Genomic DNA, 23,877 nt, shown 5'->3' on the forward strand with positions numbered 1-23,877 from the left:
CATTATTGTAATCATTTTCATTCGCAAATGAACATATGAAATTATTTATGTACACTCTTATTTTGATTATTCTTTAATTTTATTTAATCTGAAAAACAAAAATTGAACAAAAGTATGTAAGATGAAAAATAAAGTAAATATTACTTCGCATGAATATTTCTTGGACCATCTAAAAATAACATAATTAAGTCTAAGTAGATGAGATAAAAGGCTAACCAGCCAAAGATTTGACAATTTCATTCACTACCTAATAGCCTTATCCAAAACGACATAAAAAAAAATTGTCAGGTGTCTTATACGGTTAACTCGTTAAACACCCATTTAATAAGGTTCAAAATGATGCTAGGCGCTAGACGGATTTAACTAAATCTATTATATTTTATATAAATAAATGTATTTTTATACTTAAAATATATATAATTTTATCATAAGCTGCAAAATAGAATGACACATATATTATGAAGTATTTGAAGATAATGAAAACATGAGAAACAAACATATAATATGTGCTTATTTAAGTATTTAACAAGTCTCTTACAATTTATTGAAAAAAATAAAATGCAAAATGAAAGTTATATATTTTCTGTTTAAGTGAGTCGCAACCTAGGCGAGTGCCTAGATAGGTATGGACGGGCTAGGCAGTTTAGGCGGGCGTCTCAACAGGTCTAGACGCCCATTTTTAATTATCAAACACCTAGACATTAATCGGAGCAGTGGTTAGCCGCTTAGCACCTAGGCGGCAATTTTTAGAACAATTAATACTGGATTGATTCAGGTTTACACACGAATAACGTACATGTTTCAACTCATTTGAACCATTAAATTAAAAGCATTTGATATTTTGTAGAAATAAGATGTGTTGAAAGTAATACTTATGTGGCACGTGGATGTAAATTTGTTGTGCTTAATGAAATTATTGTGGTCTTATTGTTGAACAAAAAGAAACTTACAAATTCAGATGTTAATATTTAGTAATTTTGTAGGAAATATTTTATATGATTATTAATTAAAGTACAAAGTATTCTTAATGGGTGCAAAATAATAGGGTTAGGTAAACTGTTAATTTTAACAGATCGGTTAAGGTTTAAATATTTTTAACCTGTTAAGATATTATTGTGTTATGATAATGTATACATGACTTATTAAAATAACGAAACTAACATGAAAACGATACGAACATGACAAACACAACTTGTTTGGTAGATTTAATCCGCCAACATATTTTAGTATTTATTGAATATATAGACACATTTATATATATTCGTTTCGGGTGCAGAGGTACTTATTAATTAAGTAATTTTGCATAAGATCGAAAATATATGGAGATCTCCAACTTTTAAAAGCAAATTTGGTGCTTTCTTGATCATCCACCCTATCCCATCGTACCCGTCACATGATCGCATGGCGAGGTCTGAAGCCAATGGGTTAGGGAAAAGAAAGGTAACTAACGACGATTCCCATAAACCTAATTCTGAATTATATGAAACGTGTCACGCTCTCACGCATTAATATATAATAACTAACGATATTAAATTGGCAGTGATGTGAGTTGTCATCTTGCACCGACCATTGCGAGAAGGACCCACTCGATCCTTCTCATTCTTTTATATCAACTGTTATAGCTTGTCATTTTAGTTTTTAAATAAAAAATTGGTATAACTGATACGTATATTTGTCAATTGTAAATTATTTAGATCAGTGAAAAATTTGTTAATGTTTAATTTTAAGTTGAGGAGTTAATTTGACAATAATACTTTTAAAAAGTGATCAACAGTTGTTCATATGACAATTTAATATATATATTATCAATTTTTTCATTAAATGATCAAAAATAATTTACGATAAATAAACTCGTAAGCCAATGATTTAGATTGTTGGTTTTCAACACTGTCATCCGGTATGATTGAAGGTAACAAAAGCTCACATGCTCTCTTTTTTGGGGGGTAAAGCTCACATGCTCTTTGGCTTGGATATTATCAAATTAATGTTGACAAAAGTTGGCGCAAATAAAAAGTAAAATATGTGTTGCTGACTCATGACATAAAGGATCATCATCATCATCAACTACAAACCAAACGGTCGGTGCCCTAAAAGAATGGTCAACTCCAAACTTCTCACTTAAAAATAAATAATAAATAATAATGTGTTTTTAACCCCCTTTCAAAGCCAACAGGATTCTCTTCGGATATTTTTTATGAGAATTTTGATGCCCTAAAAAAATATTTAAAATAATCTTTAACAGCACGATGTATAATGAACAGATATAAATTCACAAATCCTTTAGATCTTCACAAAGAGGATCCGGATTCTTTTCAAATATAGGATCCAGATTGTGATGAGACTAGGATTTTCTTCCCTCATTTTTCCATCACCTTTCATCCCCTCCTTTCACAATCTCTTATTTTGTTTTTCTCTTGCTATAAAAAATTAATATAAGATGTTGATATGGCTTAACTATAACCGTTCAAATAGGAAGGAAGGAAAGGAGATGAGAAAAAAGAGATGAGAGAATCATACTCCATTGTGATGACGGTATTTTCTTTTAGACACTATGCGCAATTGACATCACACGAGACTATGAGATATGAGCATATGAACATACGGAAATTCTGTGTTCACGATTTATGGTATTTTAAAGACTTATTAACTTCATAAAACTTTAACTTCAACTCGTTTTTTTTTTTTTCCAAATCTGATTATGTTTATTTACCAAAGTTGAGTTTTCGGATATATTATTGTTGTTTAGAGTTTTACTTTAGGCTTTAAGTTCCATCTAGAATTTGATACTTAAACATTAAAATGTATGCGATTAATCAAATTCAAGGCCAAAACTTTAACGTCTAAGCGTCGATGATTTTACACTACAAACGAGGAAAAATGAGATTTTCTCAATGCATCATGTTAACGTCGGACTAAGATTTTCTCCCCTCCTCTTTCCATTCATTTCCCTCCCCTCCTCTTGCATTCTCTATTTTGTCTTTCTATTTTTATATAAAATTAATATAAGATATTAATGTGAATTAACTGTGACCGTTCAAATAGAAGTAAAAGAAAAAAAAGATGAAAGATAATCTTACTCCCGTGCACATATTAAGATTGTGAGAATGTCTTTTATAACAATTTTTAAGGTAATATATTATGAGCCCAGTCCACTCATTGAGCCCACTTTTAATTTTTCAATTGGGTATATTTCCGTGCTCTAACCCAGAATTTTAAGGCTCACCAAAACCCAACTATTGTCAACTCTTATCATTGCGCAACTTGTCATTGGGGTCCAAATGTGCGACTGTTTCCCACCATGGAGATGGCCTCTTTTGTTTCTCAAAGTTGTGACATCCTTCCAAATATGAAATTTGATGTTTCAATTGGTCTTTTTTTTCTTTTTTTTTTCTTTTTAAGTTTTTTTTTAACAGAGGCGATATATATATTGATGAGAGGAAAGAGGATTACTACGAAAGGAGCAATCAGAGCTCAAACAGTCTTCGAATAAAACATTTAAAATAAAATTCGGTAGTTCTTCAAACCAAAGACCAGGGTTGTTGGACGAGAGACTGTAGCAGGCAAGTCGGTGAGTTGCTTGGCACCTGATATGGGTAAAACAAACTCCAGTGATCCCTGAAGAAATCTATCTAGAATCCTCGACCAATAAGGGAGAGGTCCAACGAGGAAGAGCATAGAGCTTGGATGATCTAGAACGAATCACTCTCATTAACAATGTTATGAAAATCCTTGGAAGACGCCAAAGCAATACCCTCCCTCACTGCTAAAGCTTCAGCTAAAAAGGGGGAAGGGACATGTAGAAAAAACTTAGATAAACATACCATAAAATTTTTGTCAAGTCACAGAGTACCACCCCCACTTCAATTGGTCTTAAGCGTTATCTAAAGTCGCACTTGACTATAAGAGGTTTTATGCTCGACTCGTACAGATATGTGAATAATTAATTGTAGTGAGTTTGATAGCATTTGGGACAAATTAATAGTGACCTTAAATATCTAAATATCCAACAGATTAAGGAGAAAGACTTTTTAACTTTTTGTTTTTATTTATATTTCGGTTATATAAAAGGGACAACAAGAAAACCTGTCTTTCACGTTTGGAACTTTATTTCAACTTTTTTGAAGAATTAATACTTTTTTTGTTTTTTTTTTGTTTTTTTTATGAAAACTTTTAATTATGATTTAAATTAAAACGATTGTAGTCGGCCGAAAGGTCGTTTTCCATGGGTTTATTGGAAACCACAATAATTGTGACCACAAATCAAAAGTGTGTTTTTGACATCAAAATATCAAGAGGCACAAGTCGGAAGTAAAAACTTTGACATTTCAACAATAATCTTCAAGTGCTACCACACAAAGATACCTGCAACATAACTTTAGGAAAGATGTTGGAAACCATTTCTTTCATCCTATGAGTGCGTTTGTTGCATCGAACTATCTTAGATTTGATTAGTTTCAGGAACTAAACTGGACTGCCTTAGCTTAAACTAGACAGTATAAGAATAATAAAGTATTTGGTACAGTGTCAAACTAAACTATGGACTAAAATATTACGAGAGAAATTTTGGAGTTTTGATCAGAAGACTGAACTAGTTTCAGGGACTAAACTGAACTAGCTTAACTTAGACTAGACAATATAAGAATATGGAAGTTTTAATATAGTGTCAGACTAAACTATGGACTAAAATATTACAAGTGAAATTTCAGAGTTTTGATCAGAACGATTCTTACATAAGTAATATTATTCCGAAGTAGGATGTAAGGAACTAAAATAGAAAGTAGGTTATGCCCGTCTAAAGATGTATCATACAACTAAAGTAATTTTTACGCCCCAACACACAAGTTTTTTGTGAACCTACCTAACTCTTTAAAGTGAATCATGTTTTTGATTATTTCATCAAAATAATATTGGAAATACAACCAATAATAATTCATAAAGGGGGATAATCGTGGAAAGCACTATGCTTGATCCACACCTACTTTTCTTTTTGTTATTTATTCTTATATTTTGGGATGTTAATATTTTTTTTATTACAAGCAATATATTACCAATCCAAGCCAATTCAATTGGTAAATGAAAAAAAATGCTTTTATTCAAAATCATAGATGTACGACTGTAAAAAGTAGAAGCAGTTTTATCTATACTTTTCAAAAATGATATTTTTTTATAAGAGACTATTAGTGAACAATACCAACCAATGCAATTTTTATATTAACAATGTCGACCGCGTCTCTTTTATTGCTAAAAATACTTTTAAGACTATAGTTTATCAAATGCTTTCGTATTTAAATCTAAAGCATAGCCGACTGAAAAAAATGTCACAGATATTTCATGCTCATGATGAGCCGTATGCTTGATCCTCAAACAGAATGCCATTCTAAAATTCCTGAGCAAAAAATATCTCGAAATATAAAGAAAAGCAAGTACCATGACCGTAACAGTAACATTAAAAAAAAGTCAAAAAATAATAAAGAGGGAGAAAGACAAAAGCCCAAAATAGAAACCAATCATTATCTCCGTTTTAATTCCGTGAATTTATGATTTTTTTTCCCCACAATCCCGTAACGCTGTAAAAATCTGGACAGATGAGAGAGAGAGAGAGAGAGAGCCAATAAACCGCTTAGCCGTTACCGACACTCGAAAGAAATGAGAAACCCCACCAGCCTTTTCCTTTAATGCTCCCTTCTCCTTCCTTCAGATAAGCATGGTCGTCGTCCCCACTTCTACTCCTACTCCAATCTTTACGGTTTTTTTTTTTTTTTGGCTGGGTTTGTGTTGTAGTAGTATTGGTGTGTAGGAAAGGGAAGGAGTGAAATTCGAGAGGTGTTTTTGGATCGTACTCGGTTTTGACTGTGTTGTTCTTGTGTAATAGAGTGGCATTTTGGGGCGGTCTGAGATTCCGAGGGCCGATTTGAGATGGGTATTCTGAGTGCGATCTTGGGTTTTGTGGGTTTTGGAGTTGGAACTTCAATTGGGCTTGTGATCGGGTATTACCTCTTCATCTACTTCCAGCCAACTGATGTCAAGGTTCCTTTTGTTTCTTCCTTTTTCATTGCTAGTTTTGCTTTTAATTTGGTTGAATTATAATTGTAATTATCATTTTTGTTGATTTGTAATGAACCCAGAATCCTGCAATTCGTCCATTGGTCGAGCAAGATTCGAAAACTCTGCAGAGGCTGCTTCCGGAGATACCCATGTGGGTGAAAAATCCAGACTATGATCGTGTATGTTCAATTTTCCAAATTTTAGTTTTCGCAAATTGTTTATCTTGTGTTGGTGTTATAACCTAATGCCGCAAGAGAAGCTTATCGTAATTTTTGTTTATGTGAAGGTTGACTGGCTTAACAAATTTATTGAGCTCATGTGGCCTTACCTCGACAAGGTAATGCATACCTATTATAACAGTACTTGGATATATTTTCCGGGGGTGTTTTGCTTGGTTGACTCTCTCTTACTCGTTTTTGTACCGAGTATTGATGGTGAATTTGTTTTTAGGCAATTTGCAAAACTGCGAGGACCATAGCAAAACCCATTATTGCTGAGCAAATTCCGAAATACAAAATTGACTCCGTCGAGTTTGAAGCTCTTTCCTTGGGCACCCTACCGCCAACTTTTCAAGGTTGAGTTGATCCTCTTTACTTTCCCACTTACACGCACACAATTTTGCAGCTGCATTCTGTTTTCATGATTCCACCCATCGGTTATATGCTACTTATCAATTTTTACTGTTTGTTGTTTCTGTTAATTTCTTGACATGGTATACCGTGAACAAGATGATATCCGCCTTAAAATTTCCGTCTTATCTTATTTTAAACCTTGTTCTGTTTTCCCCTGCTATGCAATACTTGTGCGGAGTCCTCATTTCTTGTTTTTCTGTATATGGCAGGAATTAAAGTGTATGTTACCGGTGAGAAGGAATTGATAATGGAGCTACAACTGAAGTGGGCAGGCAATCCTAACATCCTTGTTTCAGCTAAAGCATTTGGTTTGAAAGCCACGGTTCAGGTGCGTTTCATGAAGGAACTAGTATTTTTTAAAGTTGGGTATGTTTGCACACGCTCTTCCCCACGTGGTCGTCTGCCTATCTCATGCACAGACGCACATGAATCAATGCTTGGAATAAAAGTTACGACAAGAGACTTATTACTGGATTTGAATGGTGCACTGATGCTTTGGATTGTTTCAGGTGGTTGATTTGCAAGTGTTTGCTTGTCCACGTATCACCCTGAAGCCTTTGGTTTCAGCCTTTCCTTGTTTTTCAAAAATCTTTGTCTCTCTTATGGAGAAGGTATGGTACTGATTCCATTTTCTTATTGCTTACATGCTTGATCATCGTCTTACAGCAGAAAACTAGTTGGTAGTCAGGGACATGATATGTTTATTTAACTACTTTGTTTTGGTATTCTGGTACCAGACAATCCAGAGTTGCAAATGTGTTATATTTAATGTCATTTTCAGATGTTGATCCTATATGACCTCAATTTAATTGAATAAGGCTCAATTTTTGTAATTATGACTATTTGAGATGTAGAGGTCGCACTTGGTGCGATGGCAAGTGCCTTCGCCCATGAGCGGTAGGTCTCGGGTTCGAGACTTGGGAGCAACCTCTCCATTAATGGGGGTAAGGCTAGCCGACATTCACCTCTCCCAGACCCTGCGTAAAGCGAGAGCCTTGTGCACTGGGTACGACCTTATGACTATTTGAGATGTATACTGGGATTAGATGATGTCCATGATCGCCCCCCCAATAGACAACCTCCAGAATTATGATTCTGTTGTGGTGTCTATAATGTGCCACATCTTCCTTGTCTCCTTACTTTCATTGCGTTTTCCTTTCTTTTTTCCCTTCTCAGCTATCTTATTACTTATTTGCAGCCACATGTTGACTTTGGATTAAAACTGCTTGGAGCAGATGCTATGGCTATTCCTGGCCTGTATAGGTTTGTCCAGGTAGTATCTCTTACCTTTTGCATATGTTAAAGAGTGATTTGATTGGTGTTTCCATCATATATGTGTATAAGGATGATTAGCATATATGTTATAACAAGATTCATCGATTACTTATTTATGGAATATCCTACTTGAAACTTGAATTTCTCAACGCCATCTTGCTTACTTTTTTTATTATGTTTTGATTCATCAGGAGCTTATTAAAGAACAAGTGGCAAACATGTACCTATGGCCCAAAGCCCTAGAAGTACAAATCATGGATCCCACAATGTATGTGTCATGGTGTTTCGTTTCGAGTAATTGTTTAAGTTGGTTGTTGTGACCTAATAATTTTGTTTAATTCTGTCAGGGCCATGAGGAAGCCTGTTGGGATTTTGCATATAAAAGTTCTTAAAGCAATGAAGCTTAAAAAGAAAGATTTACTAGGAGGAGCAGATCCATATGTGAAAATCAAGCTCACTGAGGACAAGCTTCCTTCAAAGAAAACAACTGTGAAACATGGCACTTTGAACCCTGAATGGAATGAAGAGTTTAATTTCGTTGTCAGAGACCCGGAGACTCAAGCATTAGAATTTATGGTTTATGATTGGGAAAAGGTATGATTCTTTGTTTGGACTTGTGAGAGAAAGTAGATAGGCTTTTTTTTGGCGTGATTTTATTTCTGTACGTGTATAATAATGTGGGTTTAATTTTTCTTAGATTGGCAAACATGACAAGATGGGTATGAATGTCATTCCACTGAAAGAACTTACGCCTGAAGAGCCTAAAGTTATGACTCTTGAAGTGCTGAAGAACATGGACCCGAATGATGCTCAAAATGAGAAATCACGTGGACAGCTTGTTGTGGAATTGATCTATAAACCCTTTACGGAGGATGAGATGCCTAAAGATGACGAAGATCCAAAAACTATAGTAAAGGCTCCTGAAGGAACACCTGCAACTGGTGGTGTGCTTGTAATTATCGTCCACGAAGCTGAAGATGTGGAAGGAAAGCACCACACTAACCCACAAGTGCGCATACTTTTCAGAGGGGAAGAAAAAAGAACCAAGGTACATAAGTCCCTCGTTGTTGTCCTTGTCCTTTTGCTGTCTTTCCTCTTATTGTTTATAAATTATAGTTACTCCATGCTAAGACTCATAGCAAGGAAAGGAGGCATTATGTCGCAGTCGTATGTGAAAATTTGATTTGTAGGGTTACCCACTTTAAACAGGTTGACTCTTGCATTCTTTTTTCTTTTTTAGTCGAAGAGTCTTGCAGTCTGAGTTTTTAGTTGAAAATGAGAAGAAATGGTAAAATCCTGTTTTCTTTATTTATAAAAGAAATCACTTTATTGGTGCTGATGCATGTGTTGGATACAATGAACTTGTGAGAATAGACGAAGTTGTTCCCGGGACTGTTATACAAGTGTCATGGCATGGGTTTCCCTCCATGATGCTGATACAATAAGAAACGATTGAATGCCGATCATTTTGTTCGATTTTGGAATTTCAAAGTTTTACTTTGCTATAAACGTTTTGTATGTTTACTTACAATCTCATTGGGAACTGACACAGCTTGTCAAGAAAAATCGGGATCCAAGATGGGACGAGGAGTTTCAGTTTATTTTGGAAGAGCCACCGAAAAATGAGAGGCTTCATGTTGAAGTGGTTAGCCACTCCTCAAGGATGGGGCTGTTGCATCCCAAGGTAACACAACTGAAACACCTTCAACTTATTTAGATTTGCGATTTTGAAATAACCCTGTAGCGTATTTCCTTCCAATCAGGAAACTCTTGGATACGTGGATATAAGCTTGGCGGATGTTGTTAGCAACAGAAGAATCAATGAAAAATACCATTTGATAGACTCGAAGAATGGACGGCTTCAACTCGAGCTGCAATGGAGAACATCTTCTTGAAGGGTATTGCAGTAAAAGACTCTAGAAATGGGGAATAACCGTCCAAGGTTTTCTAGGTTTCATTGTACAATTGGTATATGTTTGCTAGAGTTGACAGTTTGTCTTTCCAAGTTTAAGATTTTTTTTTGTAAACTCCGATTCGTTTCGGATCACGCCTTGTGTTATTTGCTCCTTTTGATTTCACCCTCTTGTTTTTGCTATTGATTTTACCGTACCAAGATAATTCAGGTGGTGCCCTTGAACCCGAGATCCAGAATTTGCTATCGACGGATATGTTTCTTGTTTGAGATCAATCCGCTCTTCAACTTTCATGCTTTCTTAGGGAGGACTTGCCTACCATCGATATGCATGCAACTCTCGCGATATTCCAAATTAACAACGCGATTATGGGTGATGAAATCCCTTATTTCAGACTATCGTCTCCTTTTAACTTTCACTTATTCTTAGGAATACTTTTTTACTTTCATTTCATGCATCCTTGGGAATACTTTCCTAGACTCGGGATATATGCCACTGTAACGATATTTCAAAACGAGCTAACCAACAACGCATTGCTAGAATTGGGGACGAGATTGTCGCAAGTTAATATTATTTTATTAGTGGAACAGGCAAATTTGAATCCGTTTAATACGGCTCGATTCCTATGGGTTGAACGGATCCGTTTTTAATCATGTCGTAGAACAAAACAACAATATAAAATAATTTCTATGTGTTTCTATCATAAAAGACTTACGTCTAATAAAGCCAATACCAACAAATGTTCTAAAGGAAATGGTAGGATTGTTGTTTTACTTCTTGGTGTTAGATAGATATGGAATTATGGGCTCCATTGTCGACTACTAATAAAATAAAATAAGGGATGTGCTATCCACACATCCCTTTTTACTTCTCCCACATCCCTTGTTAATTTCTGTTATTTGATCTTCTTCAATTCATCTGATCCGACGGTCGAAAATTAAAAGGACGTGAGAGAAGTAAAAAGGGGTGTGGATATCACATCCCTAAAATAAAATAACAAGTGCTAAGACAACTCTTATACGGTCAACTGATTTTACACAAGTTGGGTCCAACTCAGATTGTTTTGAAAATTGAAGGTAAAAGTGAAAATGTCTTACATCAAGCCGGGTAATACGGTCTGAACCCACGAGTCCAAACATTTGTATATCCACCCATACATAAGCGCATCTCCAACAAGCTACCCAAATGAGCTCCTTGACAAAAAGGTAGGGAGAAGTTGAAAATTTTCATCTCCAATCACTCTTGTCATTCTTCTAAGATAGCGAAATTTCTAGGGAATAAGAAAGGAGCTCCTAGTATTAATACGTTTGAAAATATTTTAAAGACTCCGTTGGAATTTTATAGGAGATTGTTAAAATAATATTATAGACCTTTTTGGTTAAATTTTGACTTAAAAATCGGGAGCACGATGTAAACCTGCTGGGTTGGGCAATAGAAATATTTGGACTTTGTCTTCCTTTGCCTTGCTCGGGCCTTTATGGTTAGGATTCAGCGTCGAAAAAAGGCCCCATTTCAGACCCATATTCTGGATCCGTTTTAATCTGATGTGACCATTTGCGGAGTTTACACTCTATTAGATTGAACGCCGAACACGCTGAAAGATACTGGTGGTGACAATAAGTCATCATCTTCATCATTTGCTGTTCATCATTTGCTGTCTTGAAAGTTGAAAAGTTTGGTCCTTTTCAAGTTTGATCTTTCAAGGACAGCCTGATGCCATCTATATCCAGCCGTCCATCCGTCCATCCGTCCATCCATCTATCTATTTGATTCAGCAGGCGAGAATAGGCATGGGCATATGCTTTCACCGGGGAAAAAGGATCATCGCCGGATCCTTCTACCGAGATTCTAGGAATTTTGTGATCGTATATCGTATGATTAGAAATTATTTTAAAATTAAAAATAAAAAATATAATATAAATAATACCTGATGTACGATGAACGGTCAAGATCACGAGATCCTTAGGATTTTCAAGAAAAAGATATGTCGTGGATCCTTTTTCACCGATTCTATATATTCATTTATTTTTTTTACTTTTCATATCATTTTTCAAATTTTGACCATGGTAACTAATAAATTAAAGAAAATTAGTAGATAAAAATTAACATAGATAAAAAGTAAAAATAAATGTATAAATAACATTATGACTTTCCAAAATACAAACGCTTTCTTCTAACTAATGCTTATCTAAAACTTATATGAAGCGTGTGTTTGCTCTTATTATAATGTTTTCGGTTTATAGTATAAAATTGTGTATGCTCTCTGCACGTTTACTTATATTAGTAGCCTCCATGTCAAAATAATTGTGAACTTGTTCATGTGTTATTTTAAAATTAATGAAACAAAAATAATTAAGAATAAACAAATGTGTGCATAAATGGATTTACTTTTAAATCTCAATGATTTGAATGGGAAAAGCTCAAAAAAAAAAGAAAAAAAAAAGAAAAGGAAAGAAAGAGAGACAAATATGAAGGTTCTTTGGAGTTTGGACCCAACTCCCAAAGGCAAAAGCATGTGCGTGTGTTTTTGTATGCACTAAAAGTAAACAAGCGCGCCTATTCCAGTTCCAACTGCAATACTCAAAAGTCTGAAATGTGGTTCAAAAACCGGTCTTTTCACCCTATCGGATTTTTTTTATGAGACAAATAATATATATATTATTTTAGCTAGCATCGCTTCCAATAATATTGACTATTTGACGCTTACTATTACAATTCAATAATATTTTTTTTTTACTTATAAATAAAAGATTTTAGTTCAATTATCGTTAAAGATGAATTTAATCATATTATCTCTATCTTATTGTGAGGCTTAGTTTACTTCTTTATTATTTAATACAAATTTAACTTTTAGATAGATATTGTTCAAAAAGTTAATATAGCTGGTCATTACATGACATTAGGAGATAAAGAGAAAATCTACCGTGTCATAGGCTATATTTGAATGGGTGTGCTATCCACACATCTTTTTTTACTTCTCACGCACTCTTTGTTAATTTATGTCCGTTGATCTTTTTCAATTCATACGATCCGACGGCCGAAAACCAAAAGGTGTGGGAGAAGTAAAAAGTGGTGTATGGATATCACACCCCTATTTGAATATGTTACGTGAAGAAGTGAAAAAATTTATTGTGCATACGCTATATCTTTTTAGTCACGTGATAAAAGTTGTAAAAATAATTTTGGAATACAAACGAAAATTGATCACCGTATTAGCATCCCTCACATTGCATGTTACAATCCCCCATATTCCAAGTGCATAAGGAGTTTGAGATAATATTTGCCATGTTATTAGCTGTATCATTTTAGGTCATGTAACCCAAAGACCAGATAGGTAATTCTTTAGTACAACAAGAGTTGATCACCGTATTAATGGTACTCTCGTATATTACACTTTTATGTTAGAATCTCTCGTTATGACCACAAACATACATACATATATACATACACATACATACATACATATACATATATATATATATATATATATATATATATAACTTGTTGAACACGAATTCTCTCAATAAGATGGACACCTATAACTTAAAACGGCATACCATGCCACCTATGATTACGATCTAGTGATATTTATCTTCACTTATAAGTAAGAGGTTTTAGGTTCGATTCTTGCCAAAGGCGAATTTGAACCATATTATTATGGTTAGGCTATAATGAGACTTGGCCCACACCTCCACTCCCTTAATGTTGATGATATCATTTGTTATTATGATTAGGTTATAATGAGACTTGGCCCACATCTCCATTCCCTTAGTGTCGATGATATCGTTTGTTAAAAAAAAAAAAAATACGGCAAACTATACCACTATTTCCTGGTCCAAAAATAAGCATGATTTTTTATGCTACAAAACTACAAGTCAAATGGATTGAGTCCCTTCGTTGAGGCTGAGAAAGAATATAACCATTGTACTTTAGTAGTAAAGGAAAACGAATATTAACTTATAAATCAGTCCCTACCATTCAAAACTACGTAACGTCCTACAATCAAGAACAAAATTCCCCTACTTTTTAAAACCATCCTAAAAAGTTTTAATTTTTCTAAACACAATAATAATCATAATATTAATATAAGTGACATTATTGATACTAAAATAACCATCTTTATTCTCCAACACAGAACTTATAGAATCTTGCAATTGAGAATTCATCCACTAACATGAACGTGTTACCAAAACACTAGTGGAAGAAAAATGAGCTTGGATCAAATGACAAAGAATCGATGCTGCCGTCCTTGTTGTGACAATTTGTGAGGCTATCAAAACATCCCCACCCCAATTCTCACAGTAACATCACTTTCGTTTTTGGCATCGTATCATCAAAAAGAGGTCCATATCCCTAAAAGCCTACTTTCTTACAAAGTCCACAACCAAGTATTTTTGCAAAAAAAGTCTACGAGGGGACTCGTTTTGTTCCTCGCACACTCATTTGATGGTTTGGAATCAAAGCGAGAGCTTGTGGGTAAAATTTGGGTAAATTTTGCTTTCATACAATTTTATGTTGGTTCTGTTACATACGAGGATTTACCTAAAAGCGTAGTTATGTTGAAGAGGAAAGGATAATATATTCAAAGGGAAAGGAGAATTGAGGTAGGCACACAATAGGCTACACACTTATTGGGGTAGGATAGTACCATCCACATAGTCATTTTTTATCTCTCTCATGCCATTCTTGATTTTCGATTGTGGAATTGAATGAATTAAAGTAGATTAATGGATAAAACTAAAAAAGATGAGTGAGAGGTAAAAATAGGTGTGTAGATATCACTATTATTAGAGTCAGATATAATAATACATCATTAATATTCATGCAAAACGAATTTAAGGCATCTTAATTACAAATGAAAATAAATACTATTTTACTGTTAACATATTTGGTAATAATCTATACTATATATTAAGAAAACCCTTATTGTCAAATTTTTGCCACTTTTTTTTCAATTTTGATCTCACTTTTGAGACGCACTCTTGCCAAAAAAAGGATGGCAAAATAGTAATTTTATACATTTTAGCTCACTGACAAAAATTTGAAGGTGGATCGCTGGGGCCCATGGCAGAAGTATCCATCGATATTGGGCAAATAAACGAAAGGAGGAGAGACGGAGAAAGAGTGGACTTTTAGCTCACTGACAAACGGAGTCAGAGGGTAATTTGACCGTCTAGGAAAAGACACGGACAGTCTTTAATCTGGGCCCAGCATTGCCCCAAGCCCATTCGGATCCTCATTTCTTAGAAAGGTAGCATCCACATCGACCTTCGGTTCTGATCACTGGCCCATAATCGAAACACATATATAACGCTAAATTCCAAACAAATTAAAAGACCGCAGAGACGTGTCAACTTTGCCTCAGACGACATTATTCATACAGCAACTTTCATAACAAAAGTAATAATTTTTGTATTTTTGGTCCTATCTTACCCTATGTTCGTCTCCTTTGATGTAAAAATTTGTCCGAGAATAATCTCTGTCTGCTCTTTTTAAACAATTTTAAAGGGAAACAAACGGGACAAAGACAAAGAATAAGAGAGGACAATGCATAGTCGGACAGTCACTTGATCCGACGAGCTGGCCGCTTGAAAAGAAAAATATATTTAAATTAGGATAATGGCGGGATTAATGAGATTAAGGACGTCAAAGTAAGAAGAGAGGGAACTGACGCGAGAGAGCAGAGATTAGACAGCTCTGCGACCGCCAGTAACATTATCAAGTATTTTCTGGCATTGAGCGAGGAACCCGGCTTCTTCGCTCTCCCACTTCTTATATACTCATGTTTTTTTTTATTTTGTGCGATTACAGTTAAATAATATTAATTTTTTATAAAAATAATAAGATAAAAATAATAATAATATAAAATATTTACGTAATTTAACTGTAACCGTACAAAAAAAAAAAAAAAAAAGGGTGAGGTTGAGCGAGACCTTCATATCAGGCCGTCAAAACACACCTATTCTATTGAGAATCGCAGAGGGTACCAACCCCCTTTAACACCGTCAATCTCCCCGTCCTCTGCGGTCCAACCTGTAGCACAGTAGCAGTACGAATATGGAAATTACACTCCACACGCAGAGACTTAACCATCGGTTTAACCGCACCGTGAACTGATAAGTGTACGGCGGGGCCCACCACCCAAACTGCCCTTCCAGTCTTACCAGATAGAGGGCTAGCTACAAGCGTAGCTTATTAGCTATGAAGAAATGGAGCCAGCCTCTCTCTCTCATCCAATTTTTCCCTTTTTTTAATTTCCCGTCTTCTTCGTCTCTGATTCTGTCCTCCACATTGGGCATTTGCATATATACCAGTAAACGCTACCTCTAAAACAAAGAACTGAAAAAACGAAAATTACTTAATTGATTATGGTAACCTCCAGTCTCCGCCGGATTCTCCCCCTTTGTTTCGTCGTTTTACTGCTTTGCTCCGCCCCCTGCGGCGGACACCGCGACCTCGATGCGCTGTTGAAGCTCAAGGCCGCAATGGTCGGCCCCAAAGGTTCTGGGCTCGAGGACTGGAACTCTTCGTCCTCGCACTGCTTCTTTTCTGGTGTTTTATGCGACCGCGACTCCAGAGTCGTTTCTCTCAATGTTTCGAATATTCCCCTGTTCGGCACGATTCCGGCGGCGATTGGGCTGCTGGACAAGCTCGTCAACCTCGAAATTACCGACGACAACTTGACCGGGAGGCTTCCGGCCGAGATGGCCAACCTCACCTCTCTCAAGCATCTGAACATCTCCAACAACGCGTTCAGCGGCAGCTTCCCCGGCGAAATCGTGCTCGGGATGACGGACCTTGAAGTCCTCGATGCCTACAACAACAACTTCAATGGGACACTTCCCATTCAGCTCGTCAGTCTCAAAAACATCAAGCACCTCCATCTTGGCGGGAACTACATCACCGGCGAAATTCCCGAGGATTACTCGGAGATACAGAGCTTGGAGTATTTGGGACTCAACGGTAATTTGCTCACCGGAAAGTTACCGGCGAGCTTAAGTAGGTTGAAGAATCTCAGGGAAATGTACGTAGGGTACTATAACAGTTACGACGGCGGAATTCCGCCGGAGTTGGGGTCGCTGAGCTCGCTGCAAGTCCTCGACATGAGCAGCTGCAACCTCGTGGGTCCCATCCCCACCACTCTCAGCCTTTTGAAACACTTGCACTCTCTTTTTTTGCAGGTGAACCGCCTCAGCGGCAGCATTCCGCCGCAGCTCTCGGCGTTGAACATGCTCATGTCTCTGGATCTCTCCATCAACGAGCTCACCGGAGAGATACCTGAGAGCTTCTCGGAGCTCAAGAACCTCACGCTGGTCAATCTGTACAAGAACAATCTCTACGGTCCGATTCCAAAGTTCGTCGGCGATTTTCCTCATCTCGAGGTGCTTCAAATTTGGGAGAACAACTTCACATTTGAGCTGCCGGAGAACCTCGGCCGGAACGGCAGGCTGAAGGACCTCGATGTCACCGGAAACCACCTCACCGGGCTGATTCCGCGGGATTTGTGCAAAGGAGGTAATTTGAAAACGGCAATTCTAATGGAAAATCACTTTTTCGGGCCGATTCCCGAGGAACTCGGGCTGTGCAATTCGCTGGTGAAAATCCGAATGATGAAGAACACACTCACCGGGACGATTCCAGCTGGGCTATTCAGTTTGCCCAATTTGATCATGATCGAGCTAAACGACAATTTCTTGTCCGGCGAATTGCCACAGCAAATTTCTGGGGGCAATATTGGAATCCTCACACTTTCGGGAAATCACATTTCCGGGAAAATTCCGCCGGCGATTGGTAATCTCAAGAGTCTGCAAACTCTTTCCCTGGAGTTGAACAGATTTTCCGGTGAAATTCCGACGGAAATTTTTTATTTAAAGTTGCTATCAAAGATCAATATCAGCGCCAACAACCTCAGCAGCGACATTTCAGAGTCCATTTCCCGCTGTTCCTCCCTGACGTCCGTTGATCTCAGTGGAAACAATTTGGTTGGCGAAATCCCGAGAGGAATTGCGAAGCTGAAAGTCCTGAGCATTCTCAATTTCTCCAGAAACCAACTCACCGGAGAAATTCCCGCCGAAATGAGATCCATGACGAGCCTCACGACTCTCGACCTCTCCAACAACAATTTCGTCGGCAGGCTCCCAACCGGCGGACAGTTTCTGGTCTTCAACGACACGTCGTTTGCGGGAAACCCCTATCTTTGCTCCCCGCGCCGCGTCCAGTGTCCGTCGTTCCATAGCCGCAAACCGTTCGCTACCTCCAAGATCGCTCTTATCGTCATCGGACTCTGTACGATTCTATTATTCTTGTTCATAACGGCTTACCGGATGAGTAAGAGTGAAATCCAGAAATCTTTGGTGTGGCGTCTCACCGCCTTCCAGCGCCTCGATTTCGGAGCAGAGGACGTCCTCGAGTGCCTTAAAGAAGAGAACATCATAGGGAAAGGCGGCGCCGGGATCGTGTACCGCGGGTCGATGCCGGACGGCGTTGACGTGGCGATCAAACGGTTAGTCGGGCGAGGAACCGGGCGAAACGACCACGGTTTCTCGGCCGAGATAAAGACTCTGGGAAGAATCCGGCACCGGAATATCGTGAGGCTGTTGGGGTACGTGTCGAACAAGGACACGAATCTGCTGCTGTACGAGTACATGCCAAATGGGAGCTTGGGGGAGCTGCTGCATGGGCCGAAAGGGGGGCATTTGCAGTGGGAGAGGAGGTACAGGATCGCCGTCGAGGCTGCCAAGGGGCTGTGTTATCTCCACCACGACTGTTCGCCGCTGATTATTCACAGGGACGTTAAGTCCAATAATATTTTGCTGGACTCGGATTTGGAAGCCCACGTTGCGGATTTTGGGCTCGCTAAGTTTTTGCAGGATGCTGGGGCGTCCGAGTGCATGTCTTCCGTTGCTGGGTCCTATGGTTACATTGCCCCAGGTATGTTAATTGGCAAATGTTTTTTTTTCAGGAGCAATGAAATTAAATTATTGAAGTATTTATTGCCAATTTTTCTTTGAAGGTTACCAAAGTTTTAATAAAAAAAAAAACCAACAAACTAAGAATTCAGTCCAACTCAATTTCAATGTGTTTGCATGTGATCTGACCTTTTTGCATGTGTTGGTACGAACAGAGTACGCCTACACATTGAAAGTGGACGAAAAAAGCGACGTGTACAGCTTCGGCGTGGTGCTGCTGGAGTTAATAGCAGGGAGGAAGCCGGTGGGAGAATTCGGAGACGGGGTGGACATAGTAAGATGGGTGAGGAAGACAACATCGGAGCTCTCTCAGCCATCTAATGCAGCGTCGGTACTGGCGGTGGTCGACCACAGGCTCTCCGGGTACCCACTGGCAGGCGTGGTACACCTGTTCAAGATTGCCATGATGAGCGTAGATGATGAGAGCTCCGCCAGGCCAACGATGAGGGAAGTGGTGCACATGCTCACCAATCCTCCGCCCGCGGCTCCAACTCCGAGCCTGCTTAACCTTTGATTCGATAATCTTCTGGATCAATGTTTTTGAGTAAATAAAAGCGCAGCACCCGAAAGTGAAATAATTATGTGCAAAAGATAAACAAGTAGTCGATTTTTGCTTCATCGTTGTAAATGTCTCATTTTACGTTTTGTTGTTGTAATGTAATGTGATTTTGGTTATTTGTTCTTTTTGGGTTTGAGTTCTATGTTGTTACGTAGTTACGTTAGAACCAACAAATTAGCGTTTTTTCGGCTCTTATATTCTTCTAATACAATGATATGTCGTTCTAAATTTTGGTTATTGCCTGCTTGATTTCCCCAATAGGATTTTGTATTAAGCTTCTATTTTCCCTGAATTGTTGTCTATATTTATTGTTGTAATCAGGAGAGCTTCGCCTGCTTCATCTCCATCACCATAGGATATCAGTGCTGTGGCTGTTGAGGATGAGATTCAGAAGCCTCGACTTATCAGCTAGCAAGTCAACAACTTTAACCCTCCGTAAGGAGTTGGCAGCGTTTCGAGCTGGGAGTCGAACCAAGGCCGCTATTCCGGACTTAGAGATAGTAGTTCCCAAGTATGATATGAAATAGGAAGGAATAGAGTAAAGGCCTTGTCCTACTCTAATACAAGTAGGTAACGCGACTTTAATCCCTCCGAAGTAAGCATTTGGAAGCTCAAGAGCAAGAGTAATTGTAGTTGTGGGCCGTCACATTCGATTGCATAATAGGTCTACGGGTGGAAACACACCTGCTGTTTAAATCCCTATATGCGGGGCATAAACTTTGGATTTGGATCAACAGCTGATCCAAAGTAATCCATCCCATAATTGCATATGAAAATAAAGATAGTTTTCTTTCGACGAGCAAAGTTAAGTATGGAATGAGCGTAAAGTTCATAGCATTCTCTTATTTTACTTGTTTAAATGTTTTCCTGTTTCTTCTAGGATTTATTGAACTTTCCAACATCAACATCGCCGAGGAAAACATTGTGTCAACTAAAGAGCGCGAGGTTATTGAGGTTCCTGACGGTGAACCAAGAGATTCCGGTGTTTTGGAAGCAAAGGATGAGATTAAGAAACCACAAGTTGTTAGCATTCTCTCTCGTTGTTTCTTCTCTATTATCTCTTAAATTTGTCTACATGCTTGAATTACCCTTCTATCATACGAGAAAAATTCGGGTATTCGTTTATAACCATGTTATTTTAGGGCACTTTTAAAAAAATCAAGTGTTTTGTATTTTAATCACACTCGACTCCACATAACCTCACTCACTGTGAGTGTTGCCTTATTCGAATAGTTGCCTCATTTGACAACTCGAACTGTACTGACTATTTTAGTCAGATAGGATAATCTGTCACCGAACTGTACTGACTAAATTAATCGGTGTTTGGTGCAGTATCGTACTAATGACCATATTATTTATAATCTGTTTATTACCGTATCGGATAAGAGATCGGATTATATTATTTTTACTAAAAAATTTGATGACTAATGAAAAAAAGGAATTTTTTTGGATAAAAATTCACAACAGCCAAATGCATCAAATTAAATAAAAATAATATTGATATTGCATTTTCTATTTGTCCTTTATTTAAATCAAATTTAAAAAAAAAAAATTCCTTTCTTCCCCATATCTTCTCCACCACACAGGATTCCCCAGGATTCACCACATCAAATGGGATGGACAGCAGAATCAGCATAGACCCTATACCTCAATTTCATCACTTCTTCCTCCTTTTCCTTTCTTCTTATTCATTTTGCACTTCATAGCTGGGTGACGTGGAGCGCGTGTGGCCGTTGGGCTTCACACGTGGACAACCTTGCTCTGATACCATGATGAAATTGAGGTTTCATCATAAAACCAATTGGCAATATAGGGAGTAGCCCAATATCATATAAGCATATAGCAAACCTTGTTCCTCACCAATGTGGGACAACTCTCAACAAGAAGAACCTGGGATTGACGATGGCAACTGAAGTGAGTTTGCAGAACGATGCGAGAGAGCCAGACGATAGAGCGAGGACAGCGACCAGACTAAATAATAGATAGGTTTCTAGAGGATAAATAAGCGAGCATACACCGGAGAAACGATGTGGGCCTAGTTTAAGTAATACGGGTATTATTTAGTACATAGTTGCACCAAACTTCCGGCTCTGTATAACTTAACCTATTCGATTTCTTATACGGGCTGCCAAACGAGGTCCAAGTGTCTTAAAATTGTTTAGTCAAATTGAATATCTTAAGATGTTATGTTACAAGTAACATTATCGAAACGAGAGACCTTAGATCCATATGGGGCATTTGAAAAACTGATCAGTGACAAAATAATGGGATATTTGATTCCATCAAACGTCTCAATCCTAATTGATTAGACTAATCTTTTCACCTGTAATTGTCCAACATGATTACTTAATGTTGTGGGACACTTGATTTTAGTTTTACAATCTCTTGAATGCTATATACAGTTAGGGGTGTGATATCCACACACCCTATTTTACTCCTCACACATTTTTTAAATTTTCGACCGTCGGATCGGATGAATTGGAGAAGATCAACAGACAGAAATGATCAAGGGGTGTGTGAAAAGTAAAATGGGTGGATATCACACCCCTATACAGAAACGTCTACAAAATACGAGAGCCAATGCCTACAAAATTCTTTTGTATTTATGGTCTAGAGATATTCTTCTTTATTTGTAAGTGTGAGATGTTTTAGATTCGATTCTTGCCAAAAAAGAAGTTGAATCACATTATTATGACTATACCAGGATAAGAATTAGCCATTCACTCATCCCTTTAGTATAGATAATATAGTTTAGGGATGTGCTATCCACACACTTCTTTTTACTTCTTACACACCCTTTGTTAATTTATGTCCGTTGATCTTCTTCAATTCTTCTGATCTGAAGGCCGAAAACTAAAAAGGTGTGGAAGAAGTAAAAAAATGTGTGTGGATATCACATCCCTATAGTTTATTAAAAAAATGAAAATGGTTTGCCAACGAAAGTGATGGTGATTTTTTCAAGAGGCCATTAACCAAATGACGCCATTTGGCCAAGGTTTTTATTTTTTACTTCTTACACATCATTTGTTAATTTATGTCCGTTGATCTTCTTCAATTCTTCAGATCTGACGGCCAAAAACTAAAAAGGTGTGGAAGAAGTAAAAAAATGTGTGTGGATATCACATCCCTATAGTTTATTAAAAAAATGAAAATGGTTTGCCAACGAAAGTGATGGTGATTTTTTCAAGAGGCCATTAACCAAATGACGCCATTTGGCCAAGGTCTTTATTTTTTATTGTTGTTTATTCACTAATAAATTTGTTGGCAAGTTGGTCAATGTTTATTTTTCAAATAAATACGTTGGCAGCTTGACCGTGTCTAGGGTCAAATTAAAATTCAAACTTTCGTCCGCAGGTTCTTAATTTTTAATTTTTATCTCTTTAATTTTTTTTTAATTTAATAATTTTTTTATTGTTAAATGTTAATTCATAAAGAAAATTTATAATTAAATTTGTTGTAAATATGACATAGTTTTATTGGATGTTGGGTCATATATATATTTTATGAGACGACCTATAAGTTTCAAAAAGAAAAAAGAGTCCACAAATTACAGTGGAATGATTTTGAGTTTCATGGAATAAAGTTGTGACTTTTGAGTTATAGGGGCAAAGTGAGATCAAAATGAAGTTCTAGAGGAGTGTAGCTAATTAAGCGTTTTATTTTTTATTTTTGTTGATCATGGAAAATGAAATGGAAGGATTTTTTTTCCCCTTCTTATAGATGAAATTTAATGGAAATTTCAATTTAAACTAAATGATTATTTAAAAATGCTTTTAAAATGATTAAAAACATTTTTGGTGAATTTTTTTTTATAGAATCAATCATTTGTAAAAACGCAAGTGAATTTAAAAAAACTCTTTAGTGCTTCCTAGAAGATTCATGAAGCACTTCAAATGCTTTTAAAACACAAAAACTTTTTTCTAAAAAAATTGCACTCATTTTAAAAACACTTGGAAACAAACCCTAATACTATTGGACTTGGATTCTCTGCCCTCCCAATTCGGTGCCCTCCCCATGCCCTCCTGTTTGTGTGGTCACGGTTAAGCCACGTCAATATTTTATATTACTTTTTTTTTATCTTATTATTTTTCTAAAAAATAATATAAAATGTTAGCATGGATTAACCGTGACCATACAAAACAGGAGGGCACCGAAATGGGAAAACAGAGAATCCAAGTCCAATACTATTAACATGCTCCACCACAAAGTTAGAATTAACAATATATATATTTTTTTCACATGAGTCAATTTCTTAGTAGGACCTCACCGGAGGGACCCCCTAACAATGTTGTTGCCTTCCACAAAACTCAATGACAATGTGTCCACAACAAGTGACTGTGACGGACCCCGTGAAAGTGGCAAGGTTAAGCCCCTCTCCTTTTCAGCCCATTGTATTTAGTTTTAGACCACGTCAACAAAATTGACAGTTTTGGTCTTCGGTGCACCTACCTATCACTTTTACGCTCCCCTACCCAGCAGAACTT

At 37.1% G+C, this 23,877-nt stretch overlaps 2 protein-coding genes across 2 annotated transcripts; both read left to right on the plus strand.

Moving 5' to 3' along the window:
* The first annotated feature begins 5,580 nt into the window (after positions 1-5,580).
* On the plus strand, positions 5,581-10,030 carry LOC126603902 (synaptotagmin-2-like). The gene is made up of 12 exons (XM_050270922.1): positions 5,581-6,027; positions 6,126-6,224; positions 6,332-6,382; positions 6,496-6,619; positions 6,887-7,005; positions 7,187-7,288; positions 7,876-7,950; positions 8,144-8,220; positions 8,300-8,546; positions 8,650-9,000; positions 9,505-9,636; positions 9,716-10,030. Exons 1-12 carry the CDS (start codon positions 5,917-5,919, stop codon positions 9,845-9,847), a joined length of 1,620 nt encoding a protein of 539 aa, XP_050126879.1. The 5' UTR covers positions 5,581-5,916; the 3' UTR covers positions 9,848-10,030.
* Positions 10,031-16,074: 6,044 nt separating this feature from the next.
* Positions 16,075-19,621, plus strand: LOC126605508 (receptor protein kinase CLAVATA1-like). Its single transcript, XM_050272915.1, has 2 exons — positions 16,075-18,796; positions 18,990-19,621. The coding sequence occupies exons 1-2, from the start codon at positions 16,234-16,236 to the stop codon at positions 19,346-19,348; spliced, it is 2,922 nt and encodes a 973-aa protein (XP_050128872.1). The 5' UTR covers positions 16,075-16,233; the 3' UTR covers positions 19,349-19,621.
* Positions 19,622-23,877: the final 4,256 nt, after the last annotated feature.

Source organism: Malus sylvestris, chromosome 15 (assembly GCF_916048215.2).
Source record: "Malus sylvestris chromosome 15, drMalSylv7.2, whole genome shotgun sequence".
NCBI lineage: Eukaryota > Viridiplantae > Streptophyta > Magnoliopsida > Rosales > Rosaceae > Malus > Malus sylvestris.